Raw genomic sequence first — 27,401 nt, 5'->3', positions numbered from 1 at the left:
TTCAAGTTTCTAGGAACCCATATCACATAGGACATCATATGGACAATAAACTCCACTGTCTTGGTCAGGAAGGCTCAACAGTGGCTCTATTTTCTAAAGAACACTTAGGAAAGCCAACCTGTCTGTAAATTTGCTTGTGTCCTTCTACCACTGCTCTATAGAGAGTGTACTAACATACTATATTACAGTATGATATGGCAACTGTTCAACAGCATACATTAGAGCTCTCCAGACAGTCATAAACATAGCCCAGAAAATAATTGGACTCCCCCTGCCCTCAATGGATGACACCTTCAGATCACGCTGCCTCCACAGAACCAGCAGCATTCATGAAACTCACCCCATTATCATCATCTCTTCTCTCTGCTGCCATCTGGAAGGCGTTAAAGGACCATAAAAACCCACACTTCCAGGCTTAAAAAACAGTTTCTACCCCAAAGCCATTACTGAACTGAACTCCATTAAACACTGTTCGCCTACCACCACCCACCCCAACATTATCATAATACCCCACACCATAAGACTAACAGCTGGATTAGTATTCCATACAAAAAAGAAATGTGGAATAACATCTGTAAATATTTATATATAATGTGCAAAAATATTTGTATAAGGTGCAATAGCACTTGGTACAATGTGCAATAGTAGCTTCAGATATGTATCTTTTTATTACATTTTATTTGTATGTATTTATGTTAAATATGTATATGAGTGTGTGTGTGTGTGTGTGTGTGTGTGTGTGTGTGTGTGTGTGTGTGTGTGTGTGTGTGTGTGTGTGCGTGAGTGTGTGTGTGCATGAGTGGATCGTTAGATGAACCATTTTAGGAGCTGCACAGCAAATTTCATTGTATGTCAAATGTGCAATGACAATAAAGGCATTTGTAACAGTATAATATACATTTTTTACAAGTAGTAAAGTATTTTTTATATATTTTTCACTAGAACAGTATTTTTTCATTAGTATATTATTTTTTCATAAGTAGTATAATATACATTATTTTATATATTTTAGTATAGAATATTTTCACAAGTAGTATAGTATATGTATGTATATATATATATATATATATATATATATATATATATATATATATATATATATATATATATATATATATATATACATACATACATACATACATATTTCAAAAGCAGTATTTTTCATAAGTAGTATACTATATTTGACATATTTGTCATAAATAGTATAGTATATTTTATATATTTTTCATAAGTATTATACTATATTTGACATATTTGTCATAAATAGTATAGTATATTTTATATATTTTTCATAAGTATTATACTATATTTGACATATTTTACATAAGTATTATACTATATTTGACATATTTTACATAAGTAGTATAGTATTTTTTCATAAGTATTATACTATATTTGACATTTTACATAAGTATTATACTATATTTGACATATTTTGAATAAGTTGTATAGTAATTTTTCACAAGTATTATACTATATTTGACATTTTACATAAGTATTATACTATATTTGACATATTTTAAATAAGTTGTATAGTAATTTTTCACAAGTATTATACTATATTTTACATAAGTATTATACTATATTTGACATATTTTAAATAAGTTGTATAGTAATTTTTCACAAGTATTATACTATATTTGACATAAGTAGTATACTATATTTGACATATTTTACATAAGTAGTATAGCATATTTTTATGAGAAGTATTTGACATATTTCTCATAAGTAGTATAGTATAAAGTATTTTATATATTTTTCATAAGTAGTATAGTATTTATTTCATACGTGTCATAAAAAAGGTACATTTATTTGGGATTTTTAGGAAACATTGATACAGCCATGGTCTGCATGGTCCAGGTGATTCTCTGTCTTAAGGTTTTCTTTTCCCGTGACAAACAAAAAATAAAACTTTCTGCACCACACTGACTTTTGAAAAAAATTATTTGGTGGACAAAAGTTTTTCAAATATTAGTAATATTACTATATTACTATTATAACATTTTATTCTAACTTATATAGTTATATTTTCTCCAAGAATTAGATTTTTTAATGAGATTTTTTTCTTTTCCATGATCTCAGGATGGTTATGCCACCTTGACATTTCTGAATTTATGCCCTTTAAAAACATAAAACTAAATATAAGTTCATCCTAAAAGAGTTGTTTTCAAGTAATTGTCTGTATAAACTGATGTTTTTATTTTATTAAGAAATTCTAGATCCATATTCACACAAAAAAGAGCAACATATCACTGACACCTATACCCATTATTAAAAATAAAAAAAAATAACGTTTTTAATAATCCTGTACCTGTGCTGCTCTGAATGGTTCTAACAGTAGTTGTAGATCGATTTGGTGAGATGGCCTGGCGTGTCGTTCTCTCCTCTTCCTCCTCGTCCTGTGAGCAGCCCTTTTCAATGGCCCGCACATAACTGTGACTCCTCATGCGGAAGCATCCAGACCCGGGCAGATCCAGAGCATCCACAGCTTTGGACTCCATCTCACTGAACACACTCTCACACACGGCCTCTATCTGACCGTTCACTTCCACCTCGCTCACCTGCAGGGGGAGACACTATGTCAGATACATCACACATCTATCAAAGGACATCAGCATATTTATAGTATTTCTTTTTTGTATCCCAATATAATATGCAGAGTCAACTATAAACAAACAATCTGTAGGATGATTACACATAAAGGTGTAACACTGCAGCTCTATTAAAACATTCCAAACCTGTAAATGCTCAAAGGGGGATCACAATGAATACATGTGCATTTTTCAAGATGTTAGCTCAAGATGTTCATGGCTAACTATTGCACAATGCCTTGGCAGAGGGCTCTCATGCTATCCTGTGTATTGAATTGGATAAAACATTTCAAGTGCAAAAAAATTACAAATATTTTCTTACAGCAAGCAACTCCATTCACCTTTAAAATGGTAAATAATACATACTATATGTAATACAATATATAAATTGTACTAAGTTATATATATGAAATTAAAAACAATATTAATGATGTACAATACAATGTTCAATTTACAATCATACTCCCCTATTTAATCCATCCATAAAATTCCTAAACCAGTGAAATTAGTTTATTAGCCGTTGTACAGCTGGAAAATATGATTTTTCATTTTCAGCTATATTTTAAACAACAAGCATAAAGTTAATAAAATCCAAAGGATATAAAGGAAATCATACATAACAACACAAGACTATTAAACCAACTAACACAGAGATAACAAACAAGACAAAAAGAGTGCAGAGGGGAGGAAAACTAAGTGAAAAAATAGCAGGATTGTTCAGTGCTCTTTCTAGACTACAGTGAGTGTCTATATTACAGGACATTTCAGTGTAGGGTATGAGAGGGAAACTTAACGAGAGTCTTGTGATTGAGGGATTGGAAGTAAGTGGAAACAGACTCTTGCCATGGAGCATTGTGATTAGAGGAAAGGACAACAGAAAATTAGCCACTGGCTGATGAAGGCAGCAGGCATGCAGGCACCCCGAGGCTTGCTAATATAGTGGCACAGAAATACACCTACACTCACACATGTATGCTCTATGCAAACACACACCTGCATCCCCACACACACACTCTACATACACACAAGGGCCCAATGAATGACAGGTCTTCTGGCAAGCTGACTGAGCTTTTGTCACAGCTATGATTGATATATCCTCAGGGAACAGAAAAGACAAACACACCCATCCACAAACATGTATGCCTGAGGGCAGTGTCTTTAATCTCGGATGATGGGAATCAGCTCTCTATAAGGTTAGGGCTGCTGTCTACCCGAGTGAGCTGTCAGGCTTTGAACACTCACCTTAAAATGCTCTCTGTGTTAAATGTCGCCCGCCACTTTATCCCAGAGCTACAGAAGCTAATCCTGAAAACCTGCCTTGAAAATCCCTTACCTACACATGCTAATCATGTGAACAACCCTTAAAAATGGCTTAAAAGGTCTTAGGCTATGGAGTTATACTTGCGCCACAACTCAGTGCATAGAAGATGATATTTTGAGGACACAAAAAGGTATTTTGCACATGTGTGAACTCAGTTTTGTAAAGCTAGGTTTTTTCTTGCAAAGATGAATAAATTTTAAGCAAACACATTTTTATTTTGCTTGAATAAAGTTAATTTGAATGTGAATTGCACAGAATTTCATTGTTTTTTGCATGTGCAAGATATCACGATATCACTTGCTCTCTCATACCCTCTCTGCGTGTGCTCATAGCTTAGACTGCTCCTGGCTTGCTCAGCAGGGTCACAGTGTTGCAATGTGCCAGAATTTCAGCCAATCAGAGATGAGGGGGTAAATTATGATTGGGTGGCTTGATCACCAATCATACTGCTAATCTGTTAGTTTGTTTTCAAGAAAGGATATCTGTAGCACACTATACCACCTGTAAATATCTCTTTTGTTGACTTCACTGTTTTTGATTAACATTTATGAAATATTTTCTTTAGGTCTGTTCTTTACCAATAAGCTTACTATCTATCTAACTAAATGTCTAGCTCTTATCTTAGTAATGTCTATATTACTATAATATATAGTAATATATTTCTATTCTATTCTTGATATTACATTTGAAAAGGGGTAATTAATTAATATGAAGAAATGGTAGAAAAGGGAAAATGGCTAATTATGTCACCTGTTATAGTTTGGGGTACATGAAACAAATCTCACGCTTTACAGCTTCCAAAATAACATAACAGCTTTTTAGCTTCCCAAAATCATCCGCTTCTCATCTGGTCTCTATATGTCAGACTCTCTCCCCTGACTGGAGGTTCTGTGGCTGTTTTTATGCCGCTCTCCCCGTGCTCACTGAAATTAGAGACAGGTGTTAGACATAATTTAGCTCAGGTGCAAGCGCCCTTACCGCTTGTTTACTGTGTAACTACATATTGTTCTGCAAAATGCCCACATTTGCAGTTACTGAGGTTGAGGCACGGGTAGGTTTAGGAATAAGGGTAGGGTTAGGGTTAGGATTAGGGGTTAGAGTTAGATTTTGTGGTAAGGGTTGTGTTATGGGTAAAGTTAAAAGTGTAAATACAAATGTAATGAAATTAAAGTACTTTAAATGTAATTACAATGCAACAATGGTTAAGTACATAGTAGTTAAGGCCACCTAATATAAAGTGGGTCCAAAAATTGTGTCTCTTTTTGGCCTCTACAGTTCATCCTCCATGTTAGCTCTACATTTACACTGAGATATTCATAGTTGCTGTAGCTCCCTCAACTGTCCAATCGCAGAGCACTTGTAAGCAGCTCCTAATAGCCAATTCTGATGTAGGAGCCGAAAAAGCAAGCGAGCAGTCTCAAGTACTGAGCAGAGCGCATCTGTGGAGAGAAAGCAAGTTTGATATTGCGTGCATAAAAAATGGAGTAGCGTAAATGTCAGAATTATGTGCAAATGTTGACATCAGTACACATTCAAACCTCACAATGAATTCATCTTTGCTTAAAGATACATCGCTTTGCAAAACTGAGTTAAAGCACGTGGCACAAATATAACTCCATACTTAGCTGACTCCAGCACTGATAACTCCTCTTAAAATTACCTTGGAGAACCCAGAATTAAAAATAAACAGCAAACATATAAATATCTAAATATCCCACTACGATAACTACATTATTCATATTAAAAAGCACAACAGCTAGCTACAATAGTCTAGTGTGACAAAGTTGGCAAAATTTGCATACTTCTGTCAAGCAATTAAATTATTTGCTTTACAAGTATTGAAAAAGTAAATACTTTTGAGTAAGCTATAAATGCTAACCGAAATAACTTCATGCAGTAAAATCTAAATTAACTGGTTTCATCAACCAGTCAAAAATATTATTTAACATCACTAAATAAGTCTGAATACATTAGGTTATACCAAAAAAGCATATTTTATGCAGTGCACTCAAAATAATGTCTTCATTAAAAAAGGTTTAACTCATAAAGTCATAAATCATAATTTTGTAATATATGTAGGAAATTATGTGCAACTGTTGTGTGTGTATGTGCGAGTGCTCTGTGCGTATGTGCAAGTGTTCTGTGTGTATGTGCGAGTGTTCTGTGTGTGTGTGAGAATGTTCTGTGTGTATGTGCGAGTGTTCTGTGTGTGTGTGAGAATGTTCTGTGTGTGTGTGAGAATGTTCTGTGTGTTTTTTTTTTTTTTTTTAAATTGGGAGTGGTGGTGGCGTATTGGGCTAAAGCACATAACTGGTAATCAGAGCAACTTTTCATAAAAAATGCAAACCAAAACCATACATTTTGTTCACAAACTACTGCTTTATGAATGCACAAAAGTTTACATTTCAAGAAGTTTGCAAAATTGGCCTTGGTAGCTCAGCAAGGATTGACGATGACTACCACCCCTGGAGTCGCGAGTTTGAATCCAGGGTGTGTTGAGTGACTCCAGCCAGGTCTCCTAAGCAACAAAATTGGCCCGGTTGCTAGGGAGGGTAGGGTCACATGGGGTCGTGGTCGCGATTAGTTTCGTACCAAAACAAAGAGGCACCAAAACACTTTCCCGGACTTTCAGTTTCATCATACCACGGTGGTGGAATGACCTTCCCAACTCAATCCGGGAACCTAACTCACTCTCTATCTTCAAAAAACGGCTAAAAACACATCTTTTCCAAAAGCACTTAACCGGTCAATAAAAAAAAAAAAATAAAAAAAAATATATATATATATATATATATATATATATATATATTTACATTTCTTGTTGCACTTAAATCTGTTTTGTATACTATTATGATGATAGTGAAACTTTGTAATATGGCACTTTTTTTTGTACCACTGTCTCCCTAAGATGATTCGCTGATGTTCTTCCTCTTTTGTAAGTCGCTTTGGATAAAAGCGTCTGCCAAATGAATAAATGTAAATGTAAATGTAAATGTTCTCACTCTCAATGGGACGCATGGTAAGTTGTGCATGGATTGCGGAGAGTAGCTTGAGCCTCCACATGCTGTGAGTCTCTGCGGTGTCATGTACAAATTAGCCACATGATAAGATGGGTGGAATGACTCAGAAGCGGCGGCAACTGAGACTTGTCCACTGCCACCCAGATTGAGGTGAGTAACCGCACCACCACGAGGACCTACTAAGTAGTGGGAATTGGGGATTCCAAATTGGGAGACAAGGGAATAAAAAATAAAATAGTTCTACATAAGCAGAATAACCACTTTCAACTGGTGACTTAAGGGACTCATGAAGAATTGTTCCATCTACGAATAGACACTTTAGATAAAGTGACTCCTACTTTTTCTCTTTTGCTCAACAGTTTTTCCTCCCCTCTGCATTTCTTCTTGGAGCTGATCACAATGAGGATGGCTCTGGGTGGAAGTCACTTTTAGGATCTGATCCAGGGCCAGTTGTTCTTTCCCACTGTTCTATCTTAACTAGTCATACTCAAATGGCGGACTGCCCTCCGTGTCCGGACCCAGCAAATGGTCAATACGGACCGAACATAACCAAACTTAATGATATCGAAGTCAATAAATTAATTTTAGCTTTCAAACGTGATCGACTGGGCGCAAGTTTGCCAAGTGCAGTGCAGCCTCTCTCTGTCTCTAGCAGTGGTGAAAAACATGTCCTATCCAATCGCGTGCGTTTATGCAAATTAGACTTGTGACGAGATCCACGTCCCATCCAATCACGTGCATTAGGCCATAGCAGAAAAATACAGTGAGCAGTAATATAGATACTGGCATATTTTGCTAAAACACACAGCTGAAAAGAATGCAGCAAATTGGACTTCATGTGTCTGAAATTAAACCGACCATTCAGCTAAACCAGGTTTGTGACAGGACATGCTTCTAGAACGCCTTTAAACATGTTTAAAAAAATCATTTTTATCTAAAATTGCCTTTATTATGATTAGCATGTTTAAAGTCTTTCACAAACAAACAGTTGATTTTATCTTTTAATATTCATATCAAAGTGCACTCGGTTGATAAATTAATTGAAATATTTTAATCTTTTGGTAGAATATTCCCCTTTTTACTTTATGATTTTATGATTTGCAAAGTAGGCTACTATTGCTGCCAACTTGTACATTTATAATAACTATTTCATCAAATTGATTAAGCATTCCTTATGCCATTTCATAGCTACAATCTACTGACTACTGACATGGTGTAAGTTATTGTCCGGACATTTTCTGGGAAGGAAATGTTAAGACCGGACCTCTTGGAACTTAAACTGAATACCCCTGACCAAAAGATCACAGAGGAAGACGCAAACTGGCCTGAGATCAGAATCTAGCAGCAGATTCCACCAAAAAGTTGGGGCGAATGACCGACCTGACTGATGGTGCTCATGGCCCTCATGTAGCTCTCATTTCGGGAGCGAAATTTGGGAGAAGCCAGCAGGGCAGCTGGGTCCAGACTGTCCAAACTGCGGTTGATTGAAACCTCACTCACCGCACGTAGGTAACTGTGACTCCGAATCTGCAGCTTGGGAGAGTGTGAATCTGTACTGATCCTGCAGACAGAGAGAGAGAGAGAGAGAGAGAGAGAGAGAGAGAGAGAGAGAGACTGTTGTTGATCTTGAAATTCAATTTTAAAAATAAAAGTACTTTTATTCTTTGTATACCAGCTTACTATGCACAGAACTATCAAAGTTTTGTAGATTGATTTCACCTAAAAATTTAATACTGTTATTGAAGCATATACAGTATATTTTAATACGCATATTCTTTCAAAAAACCTATTATAGATAGCATAGTGCTTAAAACAGTTGTTGTGGTCCAGATAGTGTTGAGTAGAATGAGTAGAGGGCTGAGATTACTCTTGTTACACTAATTCATCATATTACTATATGTGTTTCCCTCCATCAGTGGTCCAATGCTCATTAGTGCTGACCTAAAAACACTTCTCTACCTGAGTGAGTGTGTGTTAGTGTATTCAGCTTGTATTCTTCATAAAGTATGATTCTGAGACTGACATAAGAGAAGTGAAGGAACATCTCTCTCCACTGAACTCCTCACAATACTAGCATCAAACTGTTTGTAGAGTGGTGGTGGCGTAGTGGCTAAAGCACAGGGCTGTTAATCAGAAGGTTGTTGGTTCAAACCCCATGGCCACCACCATTGTGCCCTTGAGCAAGGCACTTAACTCCAGGTTGCTCTGGGGGGGATTGTCCCTGTAATAATTGCACTGTAAGTCACTTTGGATAAAAGCGTCTGCCAAATGCATAAATGTAAATGTTTGTGTTTATGTGAGGTTGGGAAATCAAGTCCATGAAATATGAACACATTTAACCCACACAAACACGTGCAAACACACACAAAGGAAAATACACATTCAATCCCTTCAGGTCCAGTCAATCTTAATTATGGATGCTGCTCTTAAAATAGTATGTGGTTACAGCAAGAAAAAACACATATTACTCATTCTTCACTGGAGTGAAGGATGTAGAGAGAGACAGAGCAAAAGAGAAACAAAGAGAATGAGCAAAGCAGAAGAATGTAAGAAAGGGATAAGATCAAGAGATGAGAGTGAAAGAACTAAAAATTCAATCAGCAAAAAAAAAAAAAAACGTATAAAAAAATCTATTAAAAAGAGCCCATCCCCAAGTATCTAGGATATTCTGCTTCCTAAATATGGCTCAGGTCCCTCCTCCAGTATGTGTAAATCGTAAGTCTGATCACTTGAATGCTTCCCTTAGCAAGCAAGTGCCACTAATAACGCACACATGTGCAAACTCATTCTCTGGGCTAGTAATTGATATGTGGTGTGGTCCTTGAATGATCTTACTGAGGTCATGTTCCCGTGGAAACAAAGAAGGAAATATCTGTGTGTAATGAGCACAGGCCTCAGGGGACTGTGTCTATTATATAACACAAAATAGCATAATATGCTATTATGCAAAAACATAACATTTTTGTCAGTGTATACATGCAGCTGTAAATGCAAACATACAGTATATGAGTTTAAATGTGTGCCTACATATTTTGTTAACTGTATTGCTGTGTGTCAACAGGGAAGTGTTTATGTTAATATAGGCCTATACCAAGGGTCTTTATCAGGGGGTAAACTCATTTCTGTCAACAAATTTATATACGCATTAAGCCTTAAAGAAAATGTTAAGTTAACCTTAAACTAAGCTAACTAAACTAAACACTTTAATAACTTTTTAAAAATGCTTCCTGCTGTGGTGTGACATAAGCGCAATGGCACATACAAGCGAGAAGTCGGAAGCTCGCACTTTGTTTAAAACAGAGGAATGAACGTCATGCAAGTGCAAGGTGATTTCAAAGAGCATTCCAGCACTGGGGGGAAGTAATGATTTAAAGTTAGAAACGTTTTAAGTTGTTTCTTACAAAAACCAATCATTAACTTCAGAAGACATTCATTTATCGACTGGAGTAGTGTGGATTATTTTTACGCTGCTTAAAAATATGTCTTTTGGACGTCAAACAGCCAGCAGCCTGATGGCACCCATTTACTTGCATTGTGTGGACATACAAAGCTGAAATATGCTTTTAATTATTTTTTTTTTGGTTCTGCTGAAGAAGTAAAGACGTACACATCTGGGATGGCTTAAAGGTGAGTAAATCATGAGAGAATTTTCATTTTTGCGTTAACTAATCCTTAAACACATGTGATTCATTAAAAACATTTTTTTCATTTTTCTTAAACGGGATTAATGCATTTACCATTAATAATGCATAAACACTGGTCGGAGAAGGTCGGAACCTTTACAAAGTGTCCGCCCGGAGTCATCACACTGATGCACACAACACAAACACAACAGCGATTCTGTGTCAGTGATCAAATGATGGAGAAAGGACCTCTTAACCCCATTTGTTGTACAAGCCCAGATGGGACTTGTGAGAGAAATCAAGTCCTTTGCAGCCTCTGTAACGCACAGTTTAATTTGTAATATCACAATAATGCAGAATGAGACCGAGTCTGCAACGCTTTTAATTTGTAAACAACGTAACATAAACACACAATACCTGACAATGAACAATGGCAAACATGAGGTTTAAATACATGGACAAGGGTAAGAAGACAAACAAGTTAACCAATGACAAGACAGAACTGGTAACAAGGTAACTAGACAATAAGCCAATGAAAACAAGACACATGAACATGGAGGGAAACATGAAATCACATGATCAGGGACCACATGACCTGAAACACATGAACAAACACTGTAGGAAGGCCAACCAGTTGGAGTGGAAAAAAAGGAAATAACGTGCCGTACAAAAAAAGTTGATGCAAAATCTAAAATGGTGTTTTATTGGAGAGTGCTAAATATTCACAGTGCAGGAGAAAAAAAAAAAAAAAAACTGTACAAAACTAAAAGAAAACAGCAACAATGTGCTAATTTTGGCTAAACCAAATGGCCCAACGTTCGCAACACTGCTTAATATACAAGTTCACAATCAAAGACAAAACCGCCATCCTTTAAGCCAGCAAGCTTATTTATAGGCTGAAGCCCCGCCTATAGGGCATACCAACCAGAGGTACAAAACTAAAACGTTTGTAACAATCAATTTAAATAATATAAACACAACACTTAAACCTTCCAAACAGCTAAAACAACAACCATTAACAGAAAAAGGGTTTAACAACAAATTATATGACAAACTGTTTCCAAATCCCCCCTCCTCTGACAACACACCCAAAATGGTATCTTCCACAGGAAGTGATGTGGCTGTTGCTTTAAAAAACAGTTTAACCTGGATTATGGGTTTGGTTGTGCAGAGAGTGAACCCGGGAATTTAAACTGCAATAAGGTTTGTGGAAAATATGTGGGAAAATAAAGGTAATTATCATATAAATTATTGCGTGTTCTGGCATTCTGTTCATTTAGGAAAATAATGACAAACTTTAAGAAAAACTATAAAGAGTTGCAAACTTTAACAAAACACAGCAGTGACAAACTTTGGACTGAACAAAGCAAAAGATCCATAACACGTTCCTGATGTGTACACAGATGTAAATATTGCCGGCAATGCACAGTATCCGTGAATGGGTGTATGTTTGTAAGTCCAAGTTTATAGAGTCACCAGGTTAAACTGTGACAAACACATTAAACATTACAGGAAGAAGCCAAACTTTTTCTACTAAACAACCTTTTTGTACTAAACAACAAAGTCTGCATTTATACTACATGCAGTGTTATTTTAAAATTAGTTTATTGAGGAGAACAATAATAAAAGATGTCCAAACCATCACTACAAATAGTTTTAACAAATCATCAACATTCTTCAACTAGTCGAGTTCTTCTAGGTCAAGAATTTCAGGGATGTGTACAAACAGGAGAAATACCACTAAATGCACACTTTAGTAGAACAAACTTTCAGTGTTTTTGTCATTTTGTTTAAGCGAACTAATAGAACCAGACCGGCGATAAATCAGCCTTTAAAATGCTGATTTTAAAGTTTTCACAGTTTTGTGCATGTGTGTACACAGGCATATGTATATGTGTGTGCTTGAATGCTTGTGTGCCCATGTTTGAGTTGAAGGCACAATGCTCAGTTTATAAATATTCAATGCTGCAGCACTTCCTGTCAAGCAGAAGTACATAAAGAACACACTCAGATGTTAACTTCCCTCTTCCTTTCTGCACAGATGAGTGGCTGCTGTGTCACAGTGACAACATTCACATTAAACAACTGCGGTGTTTGCAAAGCTAACACACACACACAGTACCAAAAGTGTGTCGATTCTCTTTATAATGCTAATCACTTTGCTCTCATGAATAAGGTGCATGGAATTTTAAAAGTGTTCAATTTATCATATATATTGGGTTCCTGTACCTCATTGGATTTCATACTTCTTAAATCATAACTAACCTCTACATCATTTGAAGAGGTGGCATTTTTGGTCTGCCACCTTAAACAAAAGCTCACCAATTACACATATTGTGGCCTAATTACAAAAAATGGTCTAAAAAAAAAAAAGATTATTCATAAATAATATTGTGGATGTTTACAATGAACAGATTTATTTTTTAAATCTTTTTTTCCTAACTTTGTAAACATGTAATTCTGGTTCTGTTCAATCCATCTCCCTCAAAAAAGTCTTATTTTATTCCACTAGATGGCGGCAAGTAGTAGAAAAATGTTTTCCATCACAAAATGCCAATCTGAAATGGGTGGCACCCATTGGTTGGCACTCTAACACACTTTAGCTCTAACAGATCTGCTCGTCCATAGACATTCAGTCTAATTTTCAGTTCTTGCACCACCCCCATTGTTTCATTAAATATCTCGGCCTCTGAGTGGACGAGAATCTAGCTCGATCTAGGTGTCGTGAGAAATCTGAGATCCTCCTCTTTTTGATGATGTATTAACAATCAATAACATACATTTCTGATGATTTGTTTAGTATGTTTTTCCTGCTGGACCGAATATTTTATTCGGGACATCTAAGATTAACATTGGATTATTCACACAAGCAAGTAAAAAATGGCTCATTTTAAAAAAAGAAAACTACAAAAACACAACAACAAAAGCAGATATACATTTTTAGCTATTTAGTCTTACAGCAGCAGTGATCAGTGCATTAAAGAGATGTTTGTATTTGATGTGTTACAAATATCATAGTTCACTTTGTGATTATTTTAAACATAATTTATAAATTGTGGTATTAGGGCAACAAAAGAAATTAGAATGAGCTTTTATTTATATATATATATATATATACACACACCTTTTTTTTTATCTGCGTGTGTACTCTGACTTTGGCCACAGGGATGTTTGTTGGGGGTCGGGGTGGGGTTGGGGATCAGGAGGAGGGAAGGGAAACAATGGTGTTTAATGGTTGACTCTGTATACAAATTATTTGTTTTGGTATGTGTCATGTTGAGAAGCAACCAATAAAAATGTTCATCTGAGAATGAGCTTTTGTTTGAAATATGATTTCCCTATTTGAAGACTTTTATATTCATAATTAATATATATACACCACATCACCTCTAGGTGGAACTGATTTGTGATGTAAATGATTTCAGGCCTTATTTTGTTATTTTATGTAACATAAATGCAGAAGTGACTGTTATCTCTGAATTTTAAGCTTTCAAATGATACCACATATCACATTATGCTTGATTATGTATTCGGAGACTTTTAAGGGTAAACTTTTTCGCAACATATGGCCCCCCCTTAGGACCCGCTGGCGGGTCTGATTGTTAAATGTTCAGATTAATCTTCCTTTCTATCTATCTATCTATCTATCTATCTATCTTTCTTTCTTCCGCAAATATTAATTTTAGAAAGCATTTAGTTATTCTTTTTGAAATATACATTAATTAGGTTCCTGTAAATCAAGTGGTAGAGCAAGGTTGTGGGTTTGGTTCCCAGGTAACATACATACTGATAAAAATGTATACCTTGAATATACTGTAAATTGCTTTGAATGAAAAGGCCTTACAAATGCATAAACCGATGCATAATACAAATGCATAATATATTCTAAGTACGATATGATGTCGATGTATAGTAGTAGACCTCTGTAAAAGCAAAATACATCAAGTTTTACATGAATATAAAAAATTTTAAAGTCAAGATCAGCTCCTGTATTAAAGTGCCCTATGTTCATATGATATTACAGTGTACAGCTAAAAATATGAAAGAACTCGCTAAGAACTTTACAGGCACAGGAAAATTCCCTTTGAAATGACTTTGTGCTGTTTAATTTTTAATAAAGGGGAGAGTGAAAGGATTTCACTGTAGCGGTAGTCTCAGGACACTAAGGGATTTTATAAGAAATTGCACAATATATGTGTGTGTGTGTGTGTGTGTGTGTGTGTGTGTGTGTGCGTGTGTGCGTGTGTGTATGTTTGCATATGAACAGAGATGGGGTTTAGGGACAGAAGTATACAGTCACCAGAGACACATCATAACAGCACTTAGCGAGGGAGAGTGGGTGGAATGCCCATAAAATAGTATTTGTGTCTCAAGGAGTTTAAAACGACCCGAGAGAAGATGACAGTATTCATTGAAATTGCAGACAGATCTGTGTGCCCAAACAACTGCACAGCAGACGTACACATACATGTGCTTAATTTCCCCTGTGACTTCATGGGAGCAGCATATACAAACTTTGGTAGAGCTGCATACACTTGGACTCACTTGAGCGTGGTCATCTCGGTTAGGGAGGGTTGGGTGGCTTTAAGGTAGCTGGCTCTCCGTGCCTGGACTTTGGGAGAGGGTTTAGGGCTGCAGTCAGAGTCTCCGCTGTCATCCTCTGCCATGGCCTTTACGTAGCTGCCAGTCCGCATCCTTCTGCATGGGATCTCATCATCCTGACTCAAGGATGAGAGCCCACTCCACTCATCCTGAGGAACCTGCAGAGAGAAAGAGAAGAGGAGAGAGAGTTAGTGTTTTTTAACCACCTTGTACGTATCCGATTCCTAAATAATACGATTTTTATACTGTATATGCCAACACGGCCAGCAGCCATATCACCCTGTAGCTCAAGACTGGTTGCCCACTGAAGCTAAGCATGATTGAGCCTGGTCAGTACCTGGATGGGAGACCACCTGGGGAAAACTAAGGTTGCTGCTGGAAGAGGTATTAGGGAGGCTAGCAAGGGGTGCTCACCCTGCGGTCTGTGTGGGTCCTAATGCTCCAGTATAGTGATGGGGACACTATATTGTAAAAAGGCGCTGTCCTTTGGAGGAGACTTTAAACCGAGGTTTAAATCCCAGGGCACAACAGTAGGGGTGTAACCCTGGCCAAATTTCCCCCATTGACCCATCATAATCATGGCCTCCTAATAATCCCCATCCATTAATTGTCTCTATCACTCCACTCTCTCCTCTCCACCAATAGCTGGTGTGTGGTGAGTGTACTGGCACACTATGGCTGCCATTGCATCATCCATGTGGATGCTGCACACTGGTGGTGGTTGAGGAGAGTCCAATGTTCACTGTGTAAAGCGCTTTGAGTGTAGTTTCAGAAAAACGACATATAAATGTAATGTTCATTCATTCACCATAATGTTATTCTACAGACTTTGGTATAGGGTTTTTCCAAAATCAGTTGTAACTCCTCCAAGAGAATTCATAAAACATTTAACAAACTCTGCACAGATCTTCAGACTGTTCTCACTTTGTGTGCTACAGTTTGTCTTTTCTAACTGATTGCACTACAGTTTTCCTGAAGCAGCAATAGAAAACCCTGAAAATCCTTAGACTTAGAATGATGGAATGTACAAACGGGCCAAGATTCTGTCACTAAATGTTCACAAATTCAAGCTCCAACTGTCAAAACTCACGTGCACACATCCATTCATCCATCCATCAATACACCCAATCATAATACACCCAATCATAACTCATAACAACTAAAATATTTTATGATGTTGAAATTTTTTTTGTTAAAAATTACACAATTCATATTAAAGCATTAATAATGTAGGAACTAAAGCTTTATAAATGATGAATAAACTGATTCATTACAAATGCTTACTGTGTGGATATTTTATAGTGTTATCCAGAAAACCTCTCTGTCCCAGCATAACTATTGATTGCAGTTATAACTTCCTGACACATATGAAGCACATAAATTCACAGCTCTTTTCCATCTATATTATACAAAATACATATATAGTCTTATAGTCAGGATAACTCTATTAGCAGATAGACTCTCATTATTGCTGATGGTTGTGGAGATACGGGCTCTTTGGCAGATTTTGTCCTCTTGGAGTTCTGCCTTTTTATTTACTTCCTCTATCTCCCTGACTCCATTATCTGTTCCCTCTTCTCCTCTTACCCCTCTTTTCTCCTTATCACTCTTTTACAACCTACACACACACACACACACACACACACACACACACACACACACACACACACAGTCTATGTTTAAATTCTAATCATAGTTTTGGTTTCCCTGACAATTTTGGGTCTTTTTTCATACTGAAGTCATGTTTATGGTTACAGTCATTTCATGGTTTACAATTCATCTGTGTTTTGATATTTTGAAAGGGTTTTGGGAATATTTTTTGTCACAGACTGCACATATGCTCTTTATATATATTTCCAGAGCACATGTGTTACACTTTTACACCTTTTACACCTTATCCTATATTTATTTATCTTCTTTTATTTTCAAATACTAAATTTCACTTTCATCCATCCTTCCCTCCAGTCACAAACTCTTTTATACATACAATTCTAAGCTAATTTTACGTGAAAATGTCTCTCTTATTACCCTTCAAAATTTCCTCAAGTAAATTGAGCATCTTTTACTGTCCAACCCCCATAAACTTCAAGTCTCTCTTTCAGCTTTCTCCTTCACTTTCTTTTTCTGAGATTAAACAACAGTGTCGCACTGGGAACACAAGAGAGACTGAGAAAGAGAGAATCTTCACACAAACAGTCACTGATCTCCAGAGCTGCGGGCTCTATTTTTTCTCTGCTCTCTATCTTTTATACATCTATGATCTCTCAATCACACTGCATCAGTCCACACCAAAGAAAGCAAACCACATGCTTTGGCCTATGAGTTAATTTTACTGTAATCTGTCACATTCACATTTAGCTATTACACAGCAGGTAAATTCTGAGCATATGTTAATGCATTTGAACACATTTGCACTGTAGCATAATCGTATGCATGCAATATGTCCATATGAGCAATGGAAACACACTATTAAAATACATGCAAACACAGCAGAAAGACCATGTGGTGAAGGACGGGAAGCAGATGAAATGAAAGATCACACCTTCAAAGAACACGAAATGTCCAAATGCACATGGCCCCTCAGCACATATACATAAGATGTGGAAGATGATCTGATGATAAGGACGATACCACCAATGCACTGATGATGATGATGATGGTGATGATGATGAACGCAATGAGGAAGGTTGCATTCAACACAATGTCTTTCCTACCTGTAAAAACTGGTAGGTTCGTCCCTGCTGGCAGGTCTGTGCTTTGATTAGGGCTTTATCAATATTGACCGTGGCATTTTGGTAAACTTCTCGGGCCCTGCTCACCGTCAGCGTGCTAGACCAGGAGCTCTTCTTGACTTGAGGTCCAGGCTGGTCTACTGGTGTTGGACCTCTGATAGCCAGCGTGCCTCCTGTGATATTGGAGCATGTGGTGCAGTTTCCAACATCGTTGTTGCTGCGTGATGTCTTTAGAGAGGAACGTCCCCCTCCTAGTGTGTTGTAATTCTTACCCAGGAAGTAGTGGGACTGAGATTTGTCTGGATGCCGCCCCATGGTCATGACTCCAGAGGGTTGGTGCTGGTGGTACAGGCAAATTTCCCGGTCCAAGGTGTCATCAGAGCTCCAGTAACCCGAGCCGGGTGAGTGAGCACGGGGTTTGGACTCAGAGCGACTCCTTTCCTTGCTCTTCCCTCGTTTGTTGCTTGACGTCTTGTGCAAGGTGCCTACAGTCATTGTGGAGACATTAGGGTGGGAGGCGGCAGTAGCCATAGCATCGGCTGGGATGGCGGGATCATTGCCGTTGAGGCTACGTTGGCTGGGACCTTCCAGGGAGTGGGACTTGGTGAACAGTTTTTGGACGGAATGTACTAGATGCCGTATTCGCCCAGGACTGTCACTGCGCTGGTGCTCCAGGGCTGCTGTCCGTTTGTATTGCAAGGTGTGATAGCCATCCTTTCGCACTGGTTGCTGGTGGTCAAACTGCTCCACCAGGGGTGGGGGGATGCCAGACAGGCCACAACCACTTCCCCCAGCAATGCCCCCTGGTCCTACATAGGGCACTATGGCGCATTCGTCCTTCACCTCATGATGTGAGCTGTGATGTCTCCGTGGAAATGTGCTGCTGGCCTGGTCCGACTGGCATCCATAGTAGGCGTGGTCATTCAAACGGGCAGGATTGAGGACATAGGGGTGTCGGTCGTTACGAAGGGTCAAAGAGTCGAAGGAGGGGTCGCAGTGTGTGAGTGTGTTGTGGTGACTGCGACTGGAGGACAAGCCTTTCATTGTCATCCTGAATCACTCACTCTCTCACAGCCTCATCCACACACACTGAACCTACTGCAGAGAGACAGACAGAAAAGTTTTGCAAGAGGGAGAGAGAAGAGGTATAGAATGATGAAGAGGATGAATAGATATAAGGATGATTATATGAAAATGGAAAATTAATCAAGAGAAAAGGGAGAAACAAGAAGGAAAGAAAGGGAGAGAAAGAAACAACATACGTTAAAGACATATCACATTTAAATAAAAGTAAATAGTGTAATTATTTAGATGTTAAAATACTTTCTCTTATCCCAGCTTATTGTGCTGAGTCAAATATAAGTAAGCAATTCATAGTTTGAAAAGTGGTTCAGTGGCTCAGTTTTTAAAACACTGCTCTGTTTGTATGAGCAATGCTGACTCAACTAATTGCATGAGTTTGGGTCACGACTTTCTGTTGGCTGAACCAATGATTGACAGGGGGAATGTTTGGGAAACAAGTTTGAAAACAGTCAGTATGTTTGCAATTTCTTTTGGTACCACTAGTGGTCAAAATGATCACAGAGGAAGTCGTCATGCTGCTTCTATATCGACATGACCTAAATATTCATGTACCCTGTAATCAACCCCATCTCCCAAACTTAGAAGCGCCATCCATCTTAAGACATTCACCCATCATTTTAACCATGGCCACCTTTCCTTGTGGTGCTACTGATAGCATGTTGCACAAGCAATCTCGAAGACAAAGGTTTTGGTCCCACAGAAACCATGAAATAATTACGTTTATATAAACAATGGTGTGTGCAATCCAGAAGTTACATTTTTATTCCACTTAAAGTTAGGTTTAGCATTTGGGTTTAGGATAGGGAGTAGGGTTTATAAAAATCTTTTTTCCTGTTTACTATATTGCATAATATTAAAACTACAAAAACTTGCTTTTGATGCCACCTTGTGAACCTTTCACATGGAAACTGGTCAAAAACACAGACCACTGACCACTGGGGGAACAATATTATAAAGACCACACTCCAACATTAGAGTAACAATCAAACCCCAAACTTCCCCCAAACCAAAAACCCCCGTGCACGACAGCGCCAACTGGCACCCATCCATCTAAACTGAAACAGTCCATGTATGCCTACAAGAGTCCCTGCAACAACTTTGCCATTGGATAGCTCATACTTCTATACAAATTTTGTGAGACAGAATTACACAGCAAAAAATTGTCTATAATACAAACTCCAGCCAATAAGCAGAATAAACACAAAAAAACTTGTAAATTCATCCACATAACGTTCCTACATGAACAAGCTCCAGTCGCTAGCGGAACCAGCACACAAAAAAAAGTTCAGTTCTTCGGGCAGTCAAACAAATGTTTATTAAGCCGGCCCATTTGGCCGATACATGAGTGCAACAAAAGACCAAATCACTCCAATGTTCTGCATGAGATATTTCACTCCAGGCCACAGGAGGCATAAGTACCAAAAACATGCCGATTCATCCACAAGCAGTCCCGAAGAAATTATATTATACAAAACAAACTCCAGCCGCTAGGCGGAACCAGCACAAAAAGAAGCAAAAATTACTTGCTGTGGGCATGTAAATTCTCTATGACCATCCTTAGTATCTATTTTCAGTTTGGCTGGGAACATCAGTGCAAATGTGACATTTCATTGATGTAAGAGATTCTTGCATTCCTTGAATCGATCACGTTTCTCTTTTGTCGAATTCACAAAGTCTGGGAACAAGAAAATGCTGTGGTTTTACCAAGAATGCTTTCCTTTACCTCTCGCCTCGCGTAACACAAGATCTTTATCGGATGAAACTCAGTGAATTTAGTCTCCATGGATGCGATCGATTGACCTATTACAGCTAGATCCTCCAAGTCTGCAACGACCTTCGACAGCATTGCAGACATACTAAACAGTGGATGCTGAATTTCTCCCACCATACAGTCTAAACTGAGTCCCTGGTCTGCGGCCCTGTCTGGGTGTCTTTTAATATCTCCAGAGCCTGAGGATTTTGAATCGTGAAACGTGACTCCCAAAGCAAGAGACAGTTTAAGAAAGGATGAATGAAAGAAAAAAATGGGACTGACACATTTTGCTCTTCATTGAACTGTATCCTGTTTACTGTGACAAAATAAAAAAAAATCACTCTTTCAAGCTTAATGTCATTTGTAGGGCTGTGAATTCATTAAAACCATTTACCAAGAGATGAGAGGTTGCACTGAGATCAATGATGCATAATATTGATGCAAGAGATATATTCTGAATGCTTATACCAGAGTCTAAAAACGCATCTGGAGCATACGGTTTGGTAAAGAAAACACAGTGTCAGGGGGCCTGGGTAGCTTAGCAAGTAAAGACGCTGACTACCACACCTGGAGTCATAATTTTGAATCTAGGACCTGCTGAGTTACTCCAGTCAGGTTTCCCAAGCAACCAATTGGCCCGGTTGCAAGGGTGGGTAGAGTGACATTGGGGTAACCTCCGCGTGGTCGCTATAATGTGGTTCTCGCTCTCGGTGGGGCACGTGGTGGATGCCGCGGAGTATAAATTGAAGCCTCCACACGTGCTAGGTCTCCACTGCAATGCTCTTAACAAGCAATGTGATGAGATGCACGGATTGGCAGTCTCAGATATGGAGGCAACTGAGATTCATCACTACACCTCCATGAGGACATAAGAGCACATTGGGAATTGGGCATGCCAAATTGGGGAGAAAAGGGGAGTAAATCCAAAAAAGAAAAAGAAAAAAGAAAACACAGTGTCAAATAGGCAGGCATAGTTACAACCTCTGCTAATGCACCTGTATGGCTCATGTATGGTAACTTAAGTATCCGGTCTGGTAACATTCTCGATTTGCAGTCATTTACAACATCTATGGTCAAAAAACATTGAAAAAAAACTGTCAGTTTGCAGATATTGCTCAATGTGAATGCTCATTGCTAAATTCATGCTAATACTTTGAATATAATACTGATAATGATATGCCATTTAAGTAACCATCACTCTGGTATAAATAGTGCACAGCATGCAGGTGAGCCCAAACCTGCACACAATCCTTTCCATTTTTAAGCAGGCACTCAGTGCTAATTCAGACATAAATACATAAAATTATAACTATAGCGCTCTGGGTGTTCATTGCACACATTGATATATTGCCCTAACAATAAGTGTGTGTGTGTATATATATATATATATATATATAATGAAATAGATTACATACTGTTTCTATGATAAAATCTCCAGTGGGTTAAAAGAATCTCATGACCCTGGCTCACGACCTTGCCTTATATTCTACATGAGCATTAATGAACCCTCATGTACTGTTTGAGTCTCAGAACCCTCAAGGCTTAAATCTTAATAGCTTAAAACCTGCTTAACATTAAACATAGGGTTAATACTTCACAACTTTTACTGAGAACAGAATATAAAAAAAATTCAACTTAAGAACACACTTTAACTGTCCTCCATTAAAAAGTCACCATTTCTTATGTTTGAGTTCTTAGTTTCCCGTCTTTAGCTCACTTCGACGTTGTGTCGAAGAAGCGACACTAGGGGTCTCTCTTGAGAGCCTCGCACATCTCTGAATTTGTGAAAAGGCCAATGAGAATTTGGCAGACAGAATTTGCATGTCCCACCCCCGGACATACAGGTATAAAGGGAGGGAAATGAGTCTGTCCATTCAGGTTTTGCACTGAGGACCCAAGAATAAGGTTTCGGCCATAACAGTGGCTCGGTTCAGCGTCGTGGCCGGGAGGACACAACGTCTCGTTCCCTCCATCAGGGAATGGAGGTTACAATAGTAACCTAGACGTTCCCCGTCTGTCGCTCACTTTGACGTTGTGTCGAAGTAGCGACACAAGGTGTCCGTATTTAATCACGCCATGCGCTGAACCATGTACATGCGCTGCTGACGCAGGTGCGGGCTGGCATTTACATGCCAAATGCCACCTCAGACTGCATGTACCCTTCATAACCTTCTGGTTCCCGGTACCCCAAAAGCGGGAACAAGGCACTCTCTTTGGTTCATTAAAGACCAGATGTGCTGCTGCATTCTGGAGGTCTAATTGCACATGCAGGAAGGCCTGCAATGAGAGAGTTACAGTAGTCCTGTCTAGTTATGATAAGTGACTGAACAAGCAGTTGTGTGGCATGTTCAGAGAGGAAAGGTCTTATTTTCCTGATATTGTAGGGTGTAAATCTACATGATCTTGCAGTCTTTGAGATGTGGTCTGTGAAATTTAGCTTGTTATCGATGGTTACCCCTAGATTTCTGACCGTTTTGGAAGGCGATACTCTAGTTGAACCCAGCTGCACGGTGATGTTGTGTTCAACAGCAGGGTTGGCTGGAAAGACAAGGAGTTCGGTCTTGGCTGGGTTGAGTTCCTTCATCCAGGCCGAGATGTCTGCCAGACAGGCAGCGATTCTAGTAGTCACTGTGGTGTCATTGGGCTGAAAAGACAAGTAGAGTTGCGTGTCGTCAGCGTAGCAGTGGTAAGAGAAACCACGTGACTGAATGATGGGTCCCAGTGATGCTGTGTATATGGAGAAGAAAATTGGCCCAAGCACTGATCCCTGAGGTACCCCAGTAAGTAACTGATGTGGCTTAGATACCTCACCACTCCAGGCTACCTTGAAGGACCTTTCTGAGGTCAACCAGTCCAACACAGTTCCTCTGATGCCCAGAGTAGAGAGGGTGGAGAGAAGGATCTGATGGCTGACTGTGTCAAAGGCTGCAGAAAGGTCCAGCAGAATCAGAACAGATACCACTTACCAACAAAACACCATAGTAACCGTATAGAAATGTGCTAAAAGCCCCTCAGAACACCTAAACTAATTTAGCTAAGTTAGCAACCACCCACAACACCCTAGCATTGTTGTGGCGACTTTCACAAGCACACATATTTTCTTCTAGTAAAAGTCTAGTTTCAACTTCTTTACCATTCATCTTTTTAAACAACTTTTCTTTTTGTGATTCATGTTAATCTTCTCTTGTTTCATTTACTTTCTTTAACTGATCCTTAACCCGGCCTTCCCATCACTATTCTCTCTTATTCTCTCTGTATGACCATCACTGAAGTGCGCTTTGAAACATTATTAAACCTAAGCTGACAGATAAAAATGTCTGACAAGAGTTTTTATTCTAGTTTAATAACTAATTACACTGTCTGTCATTTCATTGAGCCACAGCAAACAGATCAGTCTTTAAGTTATACTCACTTTGACACACAGACACATACTCACACTCAATGAAAAAATATTTTTTAAATAGTTTGATCAAAGTAAACAAACACAAGAGAAAAAAAATACAGAGATTGACAAAGACAGAGCAATGGGATATGTACAAAAAAAGAGCTCAGTAATCACCATGTCAGATTTTCTCACACCTAAAAATTCACAAACTCCCCTTTCTGTCTCTGCTTTGAGGATTAATTACCAACAGTTTCTAAACTTTCTAAGCTATGAGCCAGCTGTCAGTTCATCCAGGAAAACAGATGATGGTTAGATGTGATGATCTTCATTTACCCACTCTCTTTCTTTACATATTTTCCTTACACAATATACACACCATCTCGGTTTACAGATAACCATGTGACAGTACAGATTGAACTCAAAAACATCATCTTGCAAAGGTTTTTCCCTCGAAATAAACCACCAATAATATTTATAATCACTCTCCAACAAACCCAGAAAACTCCACACACAGAGCATGATGGTGTAATCCACATTAAGCCCGAACAAGAAAGTGCCCTGCTCGCTAATTGCCACTCTGACTAAATAAAAGTGCCCTTTCATTTCAAATCAAATGACCTCCCATCTGTTTGTACCATAACAACACATTGTGACCAGAGAGTAATTTTCACTCCCTATCTTTTTTCTTTTCAATAAAGCCCAATAAAGACAACTATAAATAATCTCAAGGGGAAATTGAATGTGGGTCTTTTTTTGTGTCTCCATGGCAACAAGACTTTTATATCCCCCATCGCCTCACCCAACAGGGAGCATGTTGCTTGCAAACTCTACTCTTGAGGCACTGGTGAGAAAGTGATTCTTAGTGTGAAAATGCAAGTTGCCATCTCCGTAACAGGGTTAAAAGGCAATGCCACGTGCTGTGTGCAGAAAGAAGGCCTTTTCTGGGTCTCAGAAGGGGATATTTTGTATTGGCTTTTTGTAGAAAGATGACAAAGTGATTCAGCAAGCTAAGAATAATTAATGAGGTTTTTGTTCATAGATTTGGGCCGTAGTCTTATGTTCAGGTTTCTCAGAGGTTGCCCTGTCTCAGTTTTGTTTCATTTACGTATTAACTTTGTCTTTGTAAAAATAAAAATAAATTAGACAATTGCTGGTATACAGTAAGACTATAGCGATACAGATAATGTGCATAGCTCATATAATTTGGTCTTGGATGTGTTTTGATGAGACATTTTTGAGTTCATTGTCAAATCTCTGACTTTTTAAAGGAGGACTTATCTGAGCACAAATCTGGCTAATCTGAGCACAGGTTGTGACATTGTTGAGACATCTTCTGAAACTCTAGAGCAGACATACAGTATGTGAGTCTCTTTTTTGTAGGCCAAAATTCTGAAACAATTTGCTCTCTATTTAAAGTAATCTCATTGCTAACTTGAAGCAATTCTTCCTTCCTACGGGGTGCCCGCATACATGTGTGTGAGTGTGTAAGCTCTGTTTGTGTGTGTGTGTTATAAATGTGTGGTGTGTGTGATATGTACAGTTGGCTGACAGTGCAATAACAGGCTGCTGATGAAGCTGACCAAAAGCATCAGGATCAAACTGACTAGTGGATCAGAGATACAGCCAAAGAGACCGACACAACACAAACTACAACTTACAGAGTGTACACCACATGCTACAGTCTGCACACTGCACAAGACATTCTACTTTACACCTCACACGCTACTTACTACAGTATACAGTTCACCATAAACTGCTGCCTACACACTTCAAACTGCTTTCTAAGGAACATATGGATACAGTACAATATTTACAGTGATACAACAAACACACAATTCCTTGGACAACACACTGAACACTGATAAAGACACAATACACAACAAACCAAGGGAAGAAATGTGGAATATCAAAAACAGCATAATTTCTGGTATTTGAGGAATAATAAATATACTATACATAAGGGACGGGATGGAACGGGATGGGATGCAAAGGAAAGGAAAGGAAAGAGAAATGTAAATAAAAAATTAAAAGGACAGAATATATAGAAAAATAGGAAAGGGACAAGGAAAAGGAAAGCGTAAATGAAAGAAAAAGGAATTGGAAAGGATATTATAGGACAGGACAGGACTGGAAAGGAAAGGAAAGGAAAGGAAAGAACAGGACAGGACAGGAAAAGAAAGAGAAATTAAAATAAAAAATGAAAAGGAATGAAAACATAGAAAAAGAGGAAAGGGACAAGGAAAAGGAAAATGAAAGTAAAAGGAATTGGAAAGGATATTATAGGACAGGACATGACAGGAAAGGAAAGGGAATGGAACAGAATGGAAATAGGAAAGTAAAGGTAAAGAGGAAGGGAATGGAACAGATTGGAAAATGAATTGGAAAGGATAGGAAAGGAAATTTTAAAGGAAAAAATTAAAGGAAAAGGGGAAAGGAAAGGGACAGATTTTTATATGAATTGGAAGGGATAGGATAGGATAGGATAAGATGGGATAGGATATAGACTTTCCACAATATTATAATTTTCACAGCGGTGTGGTGTTCACGTTCAAATCGATTAACACCGGTATTACTGCTTAAGGGGTAATTTCCGTTAAGCAATAGCCTACACATTAAAACAGGTTTGATTTCAAACTTTGAACTTTATTTTTCATTTATTTTAACTAAAAATTCAAATGAAACTGAAAAAGTACAATTAAAATGTGTGTTCTTCAACTTTTGAAAGATGATTTTTCAACAGACATGCAGGGCAACACCTCTTTGGCAACAAACCTACTTCATCTGTGCATTCTCTCCATCATGGGCTACTGGTCAGATATTTCGTCTGGGCAAATACATCTCTTTTTGTGGGATGTTGTGAGTTTAATGTTGGTGTTTTATTACCTTTCATCCAAGGACCCAGTGGAAGGATAATGACTTTGAATGTGTCAATACATTTGTTTTTTTCCCTCCTAGGGCGATATACAAGAAATATGTTAATGATAATTTTTTTTTTTTTAAACACAATATCCAATTTGATATTGAGGAATCAGTGAATATTCTTGCTTTGGTGATTTTGCATTGAAACTTAAATTAATATATTTAAACCAAAACATAAACCAAAAGATATTTATAAATTTAAATTGCACTTCAAACGAAATGAAAAATGAAAATAAAGAAGTGGTCAAAAAAATAAATGTATATCCAACTTTCCATTTACCATCATGCAAGTATCCGTCTATGACAACAGGCAGAAAATTGCTAATACAAAAAATTATAAATGTAAACATAATAATTATAATGATGATAATA

General features: G+C 38.0%; 1 protein-coding gene across 2 annotated transcripts in view; it reads right to left on the bottom strand.

The window, feature by feature from the left end:
* Positions 1–27,401, bottom strand: part of LOC127634463 (disks large-associated protein 1-like) — a 147,525-nt gene that overhangs the window by 54,670 nt on the left and 65,454 nt on the right. Inside the window, exons 3-6 of one of the 2 annotated variants that reach the window (XM_052114044.1) lie at positions 17,872–18,987; positions 15,101–15,315; positions 8,313–8,493; positions 2,312–2,561 (exon numbers count right to left, since the gene is read on the bottom strand). In XM_052114044.1, the coding sequence (XP_051970004.1) occupies positions 2,312–2,561; positions 8,313–8,493; positions 15,101–15,315; positions 17,872–18,939 (1,714 nt within the window). In that variant the 5' untranslated portion in view covers positions 18,940–18,987. The remainder of the gene's footprint in view (positions 1–2,311; positions 2,562–8,312; positions 8,494–15,100; positions 15,316–17,871; positions 18,988–27,401) is intronic. The other variant, XM_052114045.1, reaches the window with a different exon arrangement.

This window comes from Xyrauchen texanus, chromosome 41 (genome assembly GCF_025860055.1).
Source record: "Xyrauchen texanus isolate HMW12.3.18 chromosome 41, RBS_HiC_50CHRs, whole genome shotgun sequence".
NCBI classification, from domain to species: domain Eukaryota; kingdom Metazoa; phylum Chordata; class Actinopteri; order Cypriniformes; family Catostomidae; genus Xyrauchen; species Xyrauchen texanus.
The sequence above is the reverse complement of the archived record's forward strand: the minus strand, read 5'-3'. Positions and strand labels throughout refer to the sequence as shown.